Source organism: Gracilinanus agilis, chromosome 1, assembly GCF_016433145.1.
Source record: "Gracilinanus agilis isolate LMUSP501 chromosome 1, AgileGrace, whole genome shotgun sequence".
Taxonomy (NCBI): Eukaryota; Metazoa; Chordata; class Mammalia; order Didelphimorphia; family Didelphidae; genus Gracilinanus; species Gracilinanus agilis.
In genome coordinates, this window is record NC_058130.1 from 329,553,774 (window position 1) to 329,571,286 (window position 17,513).

Here is a 17,513-nt window from a genome sequence, read left to right on the forward strand (position 1 = left end):
TAATTATTTATATTAAAATTCTATACCATTTGAGATAAGCGATCAGTCCAGGAAATGGCATAAACAAATAAAATGCAAAGGTTTTAACTTGACCACATGTCGCCTCAGCATCACAGCCCCAACAAATTCCCAGCTCTAAGGAATGCCACCAACATGGAGAGTTATCCAGAAATAGGGGCTGGAATTCTAAGGCATAAATGAGTACAGTTAAGACCTTAAGCTGGCATTGTCTCCTCTTACTTGTAATTTTTTTTCTCTTCCTCAGTGATTTGTTGTTGTTGCTGTTGTTTTACTCAGTTACTGCTGTTTAACTATTTGCTTTCCAGAATTTCTATAAAGAATCATTTTCCGGAGCAGGATACGTGCTGCTCTACCATGAAATGGAATCCACTACCATGGAGAAAAAGTTGTCTTCAATTCATAACTATGAAGCACTCTTCAAATTCATAATTTTTTAAAAAATAGGAAGAGACTTACGTTTATAGCAGTAGGCATCAAATTTGCTATCAGGTAAAGGGAAGCCTGTCTGGTTCTCAAAACGATACAGGGTTCTCACCCCAAGTAAGCCACCTCCACACTGGGCCCTGGCCACAGTCACAGGATGGCGCACACTGGCATCTGACAGCCAGCCATAATCACATTTGTCATATCCATTTCTCCAGGCAGCATGCAACTCTCCCACAGTAGCAAGTCGGGCATCCTGGTTTGCACACTCTTCTTCAGCCTCTTCAAAGGTAAGTTTGTTGGGACCCGTGACATGGAACACATCCCCTACAAGAAGGTTTGAAGAAGAAAATTAAAAGCTAGGTTTTCACTTCTTTTGTATATTGAGAATATATAGTAAAGATTAATTATAAGGCACAAGTTACACATTGTAAAAAAAATTAATTATATGCCTAGACATAAATACTGCAATGCTTCAAACATGAGTTGATATCATCACATCATTAAGGAATAGGGAGTTAGGGGTAAGGAAAGGGAGAGAGGTGAGAAAAAAGGTAGAGGTATGGGTCAGGGTAGGAATAGCAGTGGGGATAAAGGCAAGGAGGGATAATAAAAGGGGTAGGGATAAAAATGGATATACAGGTAGGGGTAAAGACAGGGTAAGAATAAGGACAGTGATAAGGTCTACAAATCTAGACCTATAGGTTCACTGATATAAAGAACTCCACAGTGCTTCCTCTACCAATTCAGATCAGCACCTTCTCTATAATTTATAATATTATCACTTCTAGGACACTAAGAGGTTAAGTAATTTGCTGATGTCATACAACCAGCATGTGTCAGAGTCGGGACTGAGATCCAGATCTTTCTGGCTTTGAAGCTGGCTAACCATAATGCCACACTACTTCCCATCATTATAGAAATGGATTATCATCATCATCGGTATTATTAAACCTTAATAAGAGACATATTTCTGGACTAAACCATGACTTCCATGTATACTTTCCAGCTAAGCACAAATTCTGATAGGTTCCATTAAATTGGAAGGACTTCAGGTCCAACTCTCCATGACCCCATTTGGGGTTTTCTTGGTCAAGATATGGAAGTGGTTGGCCATTTCCTTCTCCAGTTCATTTTACAGACTGAAACAAACAGGGTTAAAGGACTTGCCCAGGGTCACGCAGTTAATAAGTATCTGAGGCAGAATTTGAACTCTACTAGACAAGTCTTCCTGACTCCCAAGCCTGGCACTCTATCCACTATACTACCTAGCCTCCCCAGAGGATCAAACTACCTCTTTTCTAAGAGATTAATCACCCCAGGAGGAATACTTTGGGTCACAGTAACTCGTAGAACTATCTTCTAAAGTAAGGAGAAGTTGTAATCTGTGTGAATGAAGAAAGTACTCACATATCTGATGATGTGGATATTTGAAGTGTTATTAATTACATGGACAAGTAATATAGAAAAAAAATGACACATTTTTGTTACACAAAACCCATTGTGAAAAATTTATTTGTTTGAAAGGCTATTTCCATGACCACAAAAAAGCACATTATCCTTTTCGTTGTAACAAATTTTGTACAATGAATAATATTTTGTATGTGCTCTGTCTGATTCCAGTTCATCTAAGTTGTTTCCTTAATGGAAGAACTTAATTATATACTGTCAGCATTATAGTAAGGCAAGGGAGTGCTGACTTCAGCTGTGGCTTATATTTTTACACTTTTTTTTCTGTTCTGCCATCAAACAGCAATTATCTGTCAGTTCCTCATTTCATGACTCCCCACTACACCTCTGACATGTCAGGCATCCCAACCACTCAAACCAAATGGACTTAACCTCCCAAACCTCAGGGCAAAACAGAACAGTACAGGAAATTATCCTGGAGTTTGGAGAAGAAAAAGGAAGAAAGTGGGAGTTAATGGCAGCTTCTTTCTTTTCCTACAAAGTGAAAGCAGTGTTTTTTATTTGTTGATTCATTAAAGAGAAACAAGAAGTTAGCTCTATTTCATCTTCAACTCTTACAGAATATAATTTCTGGCAACAACAATAATAGCGAATGACTTTATGTAGAACTTTCAAGTTTGCAAAGTGCCTGGCGGGCACCATTTCATGAGAATAATGTATTCATAATTACTAAATCCTGTTTCTGTAAAATAACTTGGAAATCTTCTGGAGTTTGTTATGATGGAAGTTAATTTATAATAATATAAAATGTATGTTTAATCATAGTGCAAATGAAAAGCATATATTTCTTGAGAGAATGTGTATAGCTAAAATAGTGAACCAGACAGAATTAGGGACAACCATAGGAAAATATTAATAGAAAGGATGGAAGAGCAACATAAAAATAATGTATGGTCAGGAAGAGAAAACAGGAATCTCCATGACTGGAACTCTTTCCTACTCCTCTCTACACCCTTGCTTCTCTGGCTTCCCCATTATAATCCCTCCTTCTGTAAGAAGCTTTTCCTGATCTCTTAATTATTTCCAATATCTAGTATATAGCTTATTTATACATAATTGCTTATATTTTTTCCCTGACTAGGTTGTAAGTTCCTTGAGAATGGGGTCTTTTACCTTTCATTGTATCTTAGCTCTTAGGATCTGGGATGCATAGTAGGTGCTTTATAAATGTTGATTAACTTATTGAACATCTATCCAAGCTTTCTTTCAGTGTGGTCAGTGATCATCTTGCAAATATATAGTACAATAGACAATTTGGACCTGATGGACTCTAGTGTGACTGGACTCAAATTACACCTATATCACCTCAGATGAAATCAGATTTACATTTCAAAAATAACTATTGAAATTGTCAGTATATAGTCTTCCCATTTATCCACTTAGTATTTATTTTAGAAAGATAATGGCAGGCAATATGAGTAAAGGAAAAAATGGTCCCAAACCTAACTATCAGCTTGAGTGTGAGTGCTATCAGTATAAATATTTAAACTGTCCAGGATCAGACAGAAAACCTTTATTGCTCCCTAACACAAATAAGCTGAGTAATCAATAAAATTGTCTGGATTATTCAGTTTGGCCCTAAATGATAAGCTGTATTGTAAAAGCAGATCATCAGTTCTACACTTGGCTGTATGAAGCTGTTGTACGGTTATATATAGAATTTTTGTGTCAATATGGCTCCGTAAGTAGTTATGGGGCACCTAAAATATTTTAACGGTTCAGGTATGCAGGCAAGGAAAATACTCACATGGGATTTGGATGGCAGCAGCAGCAGAATTGCTAGTAACGATACCTACTCTATGCCATGCTCTACATTAAGTGCTTTACAACTATTATTTCATTTGACCCTTGCAACAACCCTGGGAGGTAGGTGCCATTATTATACCCATTTTACAGACAAGGAAACTGAGGCAAATAGAAGCTAAGTGGCCTGCCCATAGTGAAATAGTATCTGAAGCTGAATTTGAACTCAGATCTTCCAGATTCTAGACCCAGCATTCTGTTCACTCTGCCACCTAGCTAGTCATTCTCAAATGTGATCATTTCACTCAAATATTTCTGTGATTTCATTGCTCTAGGAAGTTTTTATCATGTGCCACTTCAGAATGGTGCCTTTCCCGCAACATCTAGTCTTCAAAATTTGCCTGGGAAACACAGATTAAAGAATTTGCCCAGAGTCACAAAACAAGTACGTGTCCAAGGGAGGCTTGAACTCCAGTCTTCTTAATCCCAAGGCCAGCTTTCTTTCCAACATACTACATTGCCTATTACCAATTTGTTCATACTCAACCAATTGCTCAATCAACAAAGATTTATTAAGGACCTACTACAGTAACACCTCATTTTATGATAACTCAACACATGCAAAGTCAGGTATATGTGACTGGCAATTGAAAAATAAAGGCAGAAAAAAAAATAAATAAATTTTTTTAATTATGCACTAAGTCTATGCCATTTTCCCCAAGCGGAATAAGGTCTCACAGCAGCTTGCCCACTCAAGCTCATTCTCACTCTTCGAAGCAAGAGTGACTCATTACATTGTTTTGCAGTGAACATTAGCTCCCACGCATTAGTCTTTATTGGGGAGTTCTCTTTTGCAACAAATGGTTTCTGTGTCAGAGCAGTGCTTCTCTTTGTTTCATTAATGCTACTTAGTTATTGATAATGGCCCCCAAAGTACAAAAGGAGTGATGCCTAGAGCTCTGATAAGCCTAAGAAAAGTTATAAAGTGCCTAGATATGTTCATTTAAGTAATACTTATTATTAAACAATGGATAATTTTTATTGGTCACATAAAATGAGGTCATAGTATGTGTCAAAAACTGTGCTGAAGGGGGCAGCTGGGTAGCTCAGTGGATTGAGAGCCAGGCCTAGAGACGAGAGGTCCTAGGTTCAAATCCGGCCTCAGACACTTCCCAGCTGTGTGACCCTGGGCAAGTCACTTGACCCCCATTGCCTACCCTTATCACTCTTCCACCTATAAGTCAAATCACAGAAGTTAAGGGTTTAAAATAAAATAAATAAATAAATAAATATAAATAAAAATAAAAAAAACTGTGCTGAATACTAGGTATACAAAGACAAAAATGAAGCCATCTTTGGCCTCAAGGAGTCCTTCTAACAAAGATACAATGTGTGCCTATCTAAATATACACAGAATAGGAACAAATAAGATGTTTTAAGGGTTACTAGCTAAGATACTAGCATTGGGAGGATTAGAAAAAGCTTCACATGGAATGTGACTTTTGACCTGAGTTTTGAAGTAGGCTAAGAAGTGGAGATCAACAGGGAGGATATTTCAGGGAACGGAGAAAAGAGCGCAAAGATATGGAGATGGGAAATGGAGGATCATAAATATATGAGGAACTGCAAGAAGGCTGGTTTGATATGGAGTGAGTTATATAATGTAAAGAAGTTGGTAAGGAAGGTTGGATAGGGTTGTGAAGTGCCTTATATGCCAGACAGGGGAGTTTATATTTGATCCTAAAGAGAATAAGGAAATGCTGGAGTGTATTTTTTAAACTTTTACTTTCTGTCTTAGAATTAATACTGTGCATTAATTGGTTCTAAGACAGAGGAGCGGTAAGCTAGGCAGTGGAGGTTAAGTGACTTGCCCAGCATCACACAGCTAGGAAGCATCTGAGGCCATATCTTCAAGACCTCCTATCTCTGTACCTGCCTCTCAATCCATTGAGTCACCTACCTGCCCCTCATTGGAGTTTATTGAGTAGGGAAATGACTTGGCCAGGTGTGTGTTTTAGAACTATCACTTTGGCATCTGTGTGGAGAATCATTAGAATCACGGAAGACTTGAGGCAGAGCAACAAATAAGTAATCTCTTTCAATTGTCTAAATGAGAAAAAAGAAGGGCCTAAACTAGAGTGATAATATTATTAGAAAAGAAAAGGGGACATATGTGAGAGGTGTTGTAGAGGTAAAAATGATAAGAGCTGGTGACCGATTGGCTCTGTGGGGGTGAGCAAGAATGAGTCAAGTGATAATATTGTCAGGGATGCTAAAGATTGAAATGAGCCAAGGCTGGTGAGGGAAACTAAAGAAAACAAAAAGGATTGGGGAAAGAAACAACTTGGAAAGAGAGAGAGAGAGAGATGCCACAAAACTGGAGAAAGGCAAATGTCCTGATAATAAGAAGAAAAGAAAACCCTAAAACAATCAGCCTGTTAAGGTAATTTTAGTTCCTTGAAAAATAGCCTGATTTCTTTTTTGACTCTCTTATTAAATTTGTCAATGAAGAAAAAAATACTGTTGATATAGTTTAATTTTATTTTTAACAAAATGCCTTATAAAATATCTGACACTATTCTGGAAAGACATGTATTAGATAATAATGCAATCAAATGGATCCAGAAATGGTTAAATGTCTGGATTCAGAGTTATTAATTATTGACTATCAATATGTCAGGTGGTCTTCAGTGAAGTATGTCAGGAATCTTTGCTTGGACTTGTACTATATGACTTTTTTATTAGTGATCTGAATAAAGATGGTGTGCTCTTCAAATCTGAGGATGACACAAAACTAAGGATAGCTCACACTGGATGACAGAGTCAGGACCTCAAAGGAACTTGACTGGCTAAGTAATGGGCTAAATCTAAGAAGATGAAAGTAAATCAAGACAAACATATAGTTTTACAATTGGGTACAAAAAAATAAGTCAATTTAAAGTTGGTTGTAATATATGGGAGAGACATGGATTGATAATGGTTATGAAAAAATGTCTAGATGTTTTAATGAATTATAAGTTCAATATGAGGCAAAATGTTAGATGGGCAGAGAAGTTAATGCAAACCTGTTTCATTAAGAGAGGCACTTCTTCCAAAGGACAAGGAGGTAATGGTCCCACTGTGCCCTACTCTCATCAGACCTCAGCTAGACTAATGAGTATTTGTTCAATTCTGAGCACCAAGAGCAAAATGTCAAGTAGAAGGCAACTAGAATAGGAAAATGGCCTAGAATCCATAGTCTATAAAGATTAGTTAAAGGAACTGGGGATGTTTATCCTGAAGAAAGAAAGAGCTGCCTTCAGGCTGCCCTGTGGAACAGAGCATTGTTCTTTTTGGTCCCAGAGATAGAAGTTGTAAAAAGGTTTTGTGTAATGTCAGGAAAAACTCTCTAGCAATTAAAGCTGTCCAAAAGAGGAATGAGTGTAGGTGGGCTGCACTTAAAACAGAGACCAGGAGACCATTTGGCCATGTTGAAGTAGGGGTTCCTTTTGTCTACAGACTAGACTAGATGGCCAAAAAAGTCCTTTCCAGCTGTCAGATTCTGGAATTTTGTTATGCAAAATTTTGTTATTCAAGGATAACATTGGAAACTGCTAGTCTTTGAAGCCAGAGAGGATGCTAATGACCTTGAGAGAATCAGGAAAATCTGGAAAGGAGGCAGGTTATAAGGAGGAAGAAAATGGGTCCTATTTGGACATGTTAAACTTGTGATTCCTACTGGATACCAAATTCACAATGCCTAAAGCTGGACTAAGCCCTATATGAATCAAAGAATGCCATTGTCTTTTATTAAAAAGTGAGCAACTCTTTCTCTTCTCTCCTCTAACAGAAAACAAAAGCAGTGTTGCTACGAAGCTCTGGTTAATTTTCTGAGACATGTGATCCATCTCCCCAATGGACCTTGTCTCAAGACCACATGGCAGAAGGCAGACGGAGAGACGGCATCACCCCGAACAGTTCCATTCCTATCAATATTACACTTGTTTTAGGTCTGAAAGGAATGCAAGTGTGAAAATGGGCAGCATGCCAGTATTTTTCCCTCCTAGGTAGAACATTTGGGCTTGTTATTACAGCTGGAGTATCAATTTCATTGCCTTCGTTTCCTTCATTGTAGGGAGTTTCTACTTTGTGGAAAAACTACTGTATTTCCTAAATGCTGAGGGCATTTGACACACTCAAGTACAGCAGAAAAATACAATTACGGAGCAAGTCCTATTTCACCAAGCAACACTGTTATTCTATATGTTAAAGGATAAATAGCGTATGCCTCTCAGTAGTTTGCTTAAGGAACCAGCCTCCATGCTGAGCCAGACCAAGAGTTTACTCAGTCAAATAACCTTGTGGGATTTACTATGTAACTAATCTCAAAGTTTCACACAACAAACATTTTGTATGAGACCCTGGCAGGTGCCAGTAAGGTATGAAAAGGAATATGTAATAAATTGCTAAATGAATACAAAACCATTTATATTATGTTGAAAGACTTCCTATACTCTTTCTTCCTTTAAAAAAATCAATCATTTCATTCATTTGTATCATGGGTCATGTTCCCAATTATCCATTCAATCTGCCTAATAAATATAAGCTCATAGAGTAGTTATTTGCCATAAGTCTTCCTCTGTCATACAAAAGCCATCTATTTCTAAATCCAAATTTATGAGCAGAGAACATTTCAAACACCACAAACCAAAACAGAAAAAATATGAAAGGGAAAAAAACTATGAGGTTAAATGTGGTGCAAATGGAAAGAAGTGAGCTACCATTCTGCTGCCACCTCTCTGGTATTGCCTGAGCTTTCTTTTTCGGGAAAAGTTTAAGAGATTGCAAAACAGGGCCCAAAAATCTTCTAAAGGTATTGTCATTCTGTCATATATTGTATAACACCTTGTAGTACAACTATAGTGAATGGGGGAGGGGGACAGGGGGACATGGCCGAAGCAAAAGAGATTGAAGAGTGGCTAAACATATAGGAAGAACAAGAGTCACAAAAAATCTAAGAAAAGAAAATAATACAATATTGCATAACACCGTAGATGGATTCTGACTGAAAAGAAGCCCTTAGTTTGAGGTACAATCTCACATTCATTAGACTAGCTAACATGACAAAAAAAAAAAAGGAAAAGAAAACAAATGTAGAAAGGTGTGTTTGAAAAAAGATATTCTAATGCACTGTTGATGAAACTGCAAACTGGTCCAACTATTTTGGAGAACAATTTGGATCTGTGCACAAAGTACGATAAAATTATACATAATCTTTGACCCAGCAATACCATTATTAGGTTTGTATCCCAAAGAGATGAAAGGAAAAAGAAAAAGACCTATTTGTACAAAAATGTATAGCAGCTCTTTTTTTGTGGTAGCAAAGAATTGGCAACTGAGGGGATGCCCATCATTTAGAAAATGGCTGAACAAATTCTTATGATGGAATGTCATTGTGTTATAAGAAATGACAACAAGGATAGTTTCAGAAAAACCTGGCAAGACTTAAATGAGCTGATACAAAGTGAAGTGAGCAGAACCAAGAGAACATTGTCTATGTTATCAGCATTATTGTAATTTCAATGGACTTAGCTACTCTTATCAATATAATAATTCAAGATAATTCTAAAGGACACATTTTTTAAAATGCTATCCATAGCCAAAGAGAGAAATGATGGATGCTGAATATGGATTGAAGCATATTTTCTTTCACTTTCTTTATTTTTTCTTGCTTTTTTCCCTTTCACAATATTATTAATGTGGAAATATCTTTTGCATGATTTCATATGTATGAACATTATTGTATTCATTGCTTTTCTCAATGAGTGGGAAAGAGGTGGATTGGAGGTAGGGAATTCAAAACTGAAAATATTTTTTTAAATTCATTCTATTTGACAATTGAGAGATCTTTGATAACTTTGGAGAGAATAATTTCAGTGGAATGATGGAGTTGGAAACCAAATTGCAGAATGTTTCAAATTGAGAGAAAGAAGTTATGTAAGTATTTAGCAAAGAGGAATTTCTCAGGCTTAACTAAGAATGGGAAGGGAGAGATTTAATGTTAGAATCTAATGAGAATTCTTTTTTTGTTTTGTTTTGTTTTAAGGATTGGGGGAGTCTTGGGTATATGTGTAGGCTATAGGGAAGCAATCAATAGATGAGGAGATAATAAAGACTAGGGAGAGGGAAGTGAAGACAGTAACTTAGGGATTTAATGAATGAATGTAGGAAAAATCATTTATTAGGTAGTAACTATATGCTAAGCATTTTGATAAGTCCTGGGAACATAAAGAGAAAAAAGAAAGTCTCTGGTCTCAAGAAGCTCATATTCTAACTAGAAGAAATTATATATATATATATAGATACATATAATTTCTTATATATATATATATATATATATAATTTCAATATATATATTGAAAATACCTATATGCATCAGTGGTACATGTGGCAAGTCCAGAGGTGTTTTCAGGTTCATGAGCACTGAAAATGTGCAGTGTCCAGGTATTTAGAAGGCATAGTGGTAGGGAACATATTACAGTCTAAAGGTCTCTAGGATGCAGAGGCAGACCAGATGGTAAGACCCAGAGATCTTCCATATTACTGAAATGACTGTGTAGATGGTATCAGACTTATGGAGAAGATGGGAAGGTATCAAATACACTGAAAGAGGTTGGCCTTGGCTTCCTCATCAAAGACTAAAGTAAAGGTAAAGTTACTGAAGAATGATATCAAAGGAATGTGAAATGAAAAGGAAGAAAGGAAACTTGGGACAAGAGAGTTAGTGGTTTGTTTCTTTTTAGTGAAATTGAGATAAAGTCTTCATTTTGGATTAAGGATAGTGAGTATAATGAGTGACTAGAGGAGAGAAAATATCAGCTGTGGTTAGTAAGATAAAGAATCAATTAGGGAGGAGTAGAAGGATCCTTTTGCTTCAATAAGGAGGGCTCAGTTAGTCAAGATTAGATAGCATAAAATCACTAATGAATCCAGTCAGCAGTTTCATGACTTCCTTTAGTTCCATTCAGCAGGATATGAGTAGAAAAAAAGGAAGCAGATGGTAGGGGTAATCCAGGGTTTGGGTTTGGTAAGGCAGGAGTGGCAAAAGGACAAGAGAATAAGACATTCAATAATAGAGAATAGTGTAGAATTGAACTAGTGATAAACAAAGAGGCTATTTCCAGACCAGGTAACCTTACATCAAGACAATGATATAAACAGGACAGGCAGTAATTTTCTCATTTTATAACATTAGGAAATTGAGGCCCAGAGAGGATGACTTACCTAAGGTTATATAGAAATTAAGTTGCAGAGATGAGATTCAAACCCAGATCCTCTATCGCTAATACTCTTCTCACTATAACTATAGCCTCTCTACAGCATAATGAAGAAAGCAAATAAAAAAAAATAAAAACAGATTAAAATTTCAGAATTGGAGTATCTAGTTCAACCTTGTCATTTCATCCTGAGCAAATTTAGGCCCCTTCTGGTGAAATGGTCAACTAGTTAGTAACAGGTTCTGAATCTGAACACAGGTCTTCTGACTTCTACATAAGTACTCTATTTTTTCATCCCATCAAATAGCCCCCTTAAGTTTGGTCCTCTCTTGAAATCAGTAGAATTTATCCAGGAATAATTCACAAAAATTATTCAAGAAAACTCTAAAACCCAGGAGAAGTGAGAGGAAGCCTGTTTGTGACCAATGTTTGGCAATGACCAATGGTTTAAAAAGAAAGAAATAAACCCTATATAGATCTTAGATAAATACATTCATGGTAAGATTCTAGGCCAAGCCTCAGCCTACTTTCCACAACAGTTAGAAAACTTGAAGCATTTGTCAAGTACTATGTTCCCCAAAATAACATGAATTTCAAACTCTTGACTATGATGTGAAAAGATGTGGGAATGAAACTTCATCAGCTGATGTCTAACATTTAACAGTCTACATTCTATAGGTTTTTAGTTTGAGTTTACAAAATGCTTTCCTCATAACAACCCTATATTATAGGATTATTAACCCTATTTTTAATACTATTATACTTTGGGTGACACCACATGGCTGGGAATAATGGAATACCTTGTAGTCTGTGCAGAAATAAATTGTGGATGGCCTAAAAGGCAATGGCAGATAGGAGTGGCATAAAAAGAAATCCATAATCAGAAACTGAGATAGATTGCTGCCCATAAGGTATTCTAGATATTACATAGCTCTACTATGGATAAAATACAGAAATAATAGTAAAAGCAAGCATTCATTAAGCTTTTTTTGAGGTAATATTTGAGGTACTCTGCTAAGCACTACTACATACAAAGAACCCAAAGAATACCAAAAAAGGAGAAAATAGTTCCTGACTTCAAGGAGCTCACATTGTAATGGAGGAGACAGCATACAAACAATTATGTATATACCAGATATATACAGTACAAGTAAGAAGTAATACTCTTGTTCTTAATTTGGTCAATTTAGATGAGATTGCAACAATGACTAATAATTTGCATTTATAGAGTCCTTTAAAGTTGGCGGGGATTAACTCATCACAGCCTCAGAGCAGTCCTACTACAGGCATTATTATCAGCCATTTAGCAATGAAGCAAGGAAAGCTGGAGGAGGTTAAGTTACTTGCCCTGATTCACAAAAACTAAGTATCAGAGGCAAGATTTCAACCTACGTCCTTTTGACTCCAGGTCCACCACTCTAGCTACTCTACAACAATTTATGAAAACAAATGCACATTCATCTCAAGGTACAATGAATCCTTCACTAGTATATGCTGGTTAACATTTACCAGAGTGCTATATAACCTATTAAGGGGAGGCACTTCAGCTATTCAAAAGCATGCCTGTTACTCTAGTAATCTGAACCTTTAATCCTTGAGAAAACAAACATTTTATTAACTCTATCAGGAAACATTCTGGTGCTGCCAAGGTAATTTATTTCATTTCAGGATTAAAGATAGAATTTGGCTTCCTATATTTTGAATTTGCTGGTAACAAATAAAAAGTCAGATTAGAACCTTCTGGCTCAGTGGAAAGAGAGCCTGGCCTGGAGTTCAGAGATCCTACGTTCAAATTTGGCCTCAGACACTTCTTAGCTGTGGGACCCTGGACAAGTCACTTAACACTAATTGTCCTTCTTTACCATACTTCTGCCTTGAAACTGATACTTGGCATCAATATCAATTCTAGGACATTAAGTAAGAATTTTAAAAAAAGATTAGTACATTCTAAATTTCTTATTTTTTTTCCTTAAAGTAAAAAGCAAGATGAAGCTTCCCCCTTCTTAAAAAAATTGGCTTAGCTTTTAACCTAAAATTAACATTCATGTTAGCAAAACAAACTTCTGGTTCATTAAATACATTTATGTGGAACTACATCAACCTGCTTGTTGGCAGTTCTTTGGGCTACCTATGCTAGTATGTAGGTGAAAAAGCTATTTAACATTCGAAGGAAGAACGTATTCAGAACAAAATGATGTTCAAGATATGTTACAAAGGCTTTCTTATTTAGATCTGTGACATTTTAATTCAAATGAGGAAAGATTCTAAAAACAATTTCTGGGTTGCTGACTCTTGAAAAGAGCCAGTGGAGGCACCTGGGTAGTGCAATGAATAGAAAATTGAACCTGAAGTTAGGACAGTGATGGGCAACCTTTTGAGCTTGGTGTGTCAAAATTTGCCAAAAAAACAAGTAATACTCGGGTGGTGTGTCACTTTGAGGAAAAAACCAAAATTTCACAATATTTATGGTTTAAACAACAAAAATGTATAATTGTGATATATAACTTTATTTAATAAACCAAAATAGGTAAATTAATATAGGTAGAATTGTCATCAATAGTGTACAGTGTCTACACCACACTACAGCAAATGTTTCATCCTCTGCACACAGCCCCATACTTCTCTGTATGCGGCCACTTATCATTGAAAATGGCTATGTGTGTCAGTGCTGACACACATGTCATAGGTTTGCCATCACCAAGTTAGGAAGACCATCCATTTGATTTCTGTTCACCTCAATTTCTTCAACTTTAAAATGGGGATATTAATAACACATTCCTTCCAGGATTGTTGTGAGGATAAAATGAGATCATATCTGTAGAATGCTTTGCAAATGTTAAAGCTCTATGTAAATGCTAGATTTTGTGATTGTTGTTGTTCAGTTGTTTCAGTTGGGCCTGATTCTGTGTGATCCAGTTTGGGTTTTCTTGGCAAAGATACTAGAATGGCTCATCATCTCCTTCTCCAGCTCTTTTGACAGGTGGGTAACTGAGGGAAACAAAGGTAAATGACTTGCTCAGGGTCACAAGGCTAGTGTCTGTGGCCAGATTTGAACTCAGAAAGATATGATTCTTCCAGACTCCAAGACCAACACTCTTATCCATTGTAACACCTAATTCCCCCCATTATTATATAATATAGTGTGACAATCAAAGACAGCTACAAAATCTTTCCTTCCTTTTTGTATCTTGATCAACATACTGTTCCATGTATATGTGTTCCTGGAAAGATTCTTTTCAATTCTATGACCTTTCCCATTACAGAGAAAACTGTTACATGATTTTAACCCAATGGAAAAATCCAAGGAAAAGAGTTTGATGATCACTCTGATCCTACTATTGCCAAATAGCTCCTCTACTGTAATAACTTTCAAAACTTTTTGATCTCAAAATCCCTTTACACTCTTAAACATTACTATGACCTCTCCTTCCCCAAATTTTGTTTATGTGGGCTATATCTATCAAAATTTACTATAGAAATTGAAACATTGTATTATTAAACATAGTATTATTATTAAGACAGTTTTGACCTTGCAAACTACCACTCTGGCTCTCTGTATAGGAAAGTAGATTTAAAGATGTAAACATAGAAAAGAAGTCCCAACATGTCCACTGCTAAAAAACATTGAGCAAGAAAGATTCACAAATCTGGACAACTCCTAAAATAAAATGTAATGTTGGAATAGCTGATATGGCAGCAGATTTGCATTGAACAGAACCTACTGAGCAAACTTAGTAAATGTTTGCTAATTAATGCTATTAAAACAAGTTTCTGAAATTTACTTTTCTGGGGGTGAAAAAACAGGTGGAGTAATGTATGAAAAGCTGGCCTCAGTCAGCAAGAGCTGGTTTGAGTCCCACAACTGATACATATTGTCTATAAAACCCTGGTCAAATGATTTTTCTACTCAGGGTCCCAAGATATAATCTAGAACCTAAAGATGGCAAACAGTTGATAGGTAGAATTTCTTCTCAGACTGTCAAAATGAATATGTCTATATACCAGTAAAATCACAGATCCAATCAAAAAATGGTTTAACCTTTTAATTCCTAGACTGTGAATTATATCTCCCTTGGGGCCTCAACAAACACAAAGGGGCAATGCAATATAGATTGTTGAAATTATTGACCTAACCACTTAATAAGCTAGGTATTTTGAGCTTATTAGCTTGTTAAGTATTTCTTTTCACCAATGGGCCACTGTGGAAACATTACTGATACGCCAAAGTCTCCTTAACTGAGAAAGTTTAGGAACCACTGATTTAATCAGATGAACTCTAAGATTCTATGAGTGATATACTTTATAAACAAAGAAGCTAATTATTTGATTCCATGGAAAACCTGGAATTGTTCTTAAATATACAAGAAAAGCAGAGTTGTATGATAGAGAGTCCATCTCTGAACCAAGAACTGCATTCATATCCCACTTTAGCATATACAATGATCCCTGGAGTCATGTTCCTGAGACCCCCATGATCGGTGAAAATCCGCAAAGTAGCAGCATTATATTTATTTTATTATTTATATAATTTTAAGGCTTTATAAACCCTTCCCACTCTCCTATAGTCACTGAGCCAACCAGAGCACAAGATTTACAGAACACAGCACTGTGGTTGATCACCTTTCATTCCATCAGCCAATAGTGTGCTGAGATAAGTGTAACTCCAGGATACAGAAATATATATATATATATACATATATATATATATATGTATATATGTATATGTATAAATATATACACACATGAATATATATTTGTTTGTTTTTTTTTTAAATGTGATACAATGAAGGTGGGATAAGTGAACTGTGATATAGTGAGAGATGACTGTACTGATAAGTCAATTAACTTCAGAGTATCTCAGACAACTCTCTAAAATTCTAAGATGGCAAGTAATTACAACTTGCATTGGTAGGTTTCCTCATGAAGAGGAAACATGGGCAGCTCAATGGCCCAATGAATTGAGAGCCAGGTCTAGAGACAGGAGGTCCTGGATACCAATCTGGCCTCAGACATTTCCTAGCTGTGTGACTCTGAGCAAGTCACCTAATCCCATTGTCTAACTCTTACCAGTCTTCTGCATTAGAACCAATGCACAATATTGATTCTAAAGTGAAAGATAAGAGCTTTAAAAAAGAAAAAGAGTTCTCTACATCAATAAAATCAAAGGACTAGTCCAAACAGAAAGAGAAGAAATAGTTAATTATGTATACATAAATGTAAAAATGAATATAAAAAAGAAGGGGACTTGTGATGCTGGGTTTTAGAAATCAGAAGTTTAGACATCAACAAAATGCAAATTTATAGAGCACTGTCCATATTACTTTTCCATTATACTATAATGTATATAAAGGCTTCTCTTTATGAATCTTTAGAGGCCAATGATAAATTCCTGCAGTTATGTATTATTGACTTAACAGAACCAAAGGGACTGTCTAGCAGTGTCAACTGGGATTACAATGACTTGTGTCTCTTGGAGGGACTGCTTGGGTGGTAAGCTCAGAAACTTCCCACAACAAGCTGTTTAACAGACCTATAAGATTCCATAGAGTACTCCATTGATATACAACAGCCACTTTGGTTCTAAACTAGAAATACCACTCAGTCCTTATAATGCATAGGATCCAAATGCTAAAGAAGTTTAAAATGAGTCCAATTGTTAGATTTAGGGGATTTATGGAAACAGTGAACTACAGCCAGTGAAGATGCCAAAGGAAAAGGCAGAAAAGACCTCCAATAGATCAGGGAAAGAGGTCAAATGAGATTGACCCTGACCTTTTTCTTCCTATACTAAACTTGATAAGTCTCCACCAATTGCCCCATTCACTTGGCAGGATCTTACAAAGACTAAACTCAGTGGAAGGTGAAAAGTAGAAGATGAAAGAGATGATTACTACATGTTGATTTCAGTAAGATGAGAGCTATTATGTTCTAAGCATTTTGAGATATTAATATATAAAACCAATGCCTTTAATTTAGACTGAAAAAAAGTCACATTTATTACTACAAGGAGAAATAATTCAATCAAGACATTAAATTTCCAAAGGCTAGAAGCATGGGTGGGATGTGTAAAATCTGGAATTTTTGCGTATTCACTAGTTTAAAACAAAATGAACCAAAAATTAAAACAAACAAAATCAAGCTCAGCAATTTTTCCTCCTTGCCCAAAAAAAGGTAGTCACCTATCAGCTGGTAATGTCACAATCAAGATATTTATTAGTATTGAAGATGACAGTGGAGTTAGAGAAATGCGTCCAACAGCTCTTATACAGTCCAGTATCCTGTGTGTCAAAGAAAAGCCTAGAAGCAAACTGCATTTAGCTTCAATACTTAGTATTTCACTAGGTGGTTAATTAAAAAAAAAAGAGGGGCTATAGAAGAAAAGTATGACCCTGGACAAATCACTTATTTGCCTTAGTTTCCTCATCTTTAAAGTGAGCAGAAGGAGGAAATGGCAAACCACTCCAGTATCTTTGTCAAGAAAACTACAAGTGGGGTCATAAAGAATCAGATACAACTGAAACAACTGAACAAGAAAAAAGAAACCCTCAGTCTATTGACATACTTTATTAAGTGCCTACTATATACACTTGGTACTTATCT

At 36.1% G+C, this 17,513-nt stretch overlaps 1 protein-coding gene across 1 annotated transcript in view; it reads right to left on the minus strand.

Annotated features, from left to right (window-relative positions):
- The window catches only part of VCAN (versican), a 128,098-nt gene that overhangs the window by 87,670 nt on the left and 22,915 nt on the right, over positions 1-17,513 (minus strand). Inside the window, exon 5 of the mRNA XM_044657669.1 lies at positions 478-771. Coding sequence (XP_044513604.1) covers positions 478-771 — 294 coding nt within the window. The remainder of the gene's footprint in view (positions 1-477; positions 772-17,513) is intronic.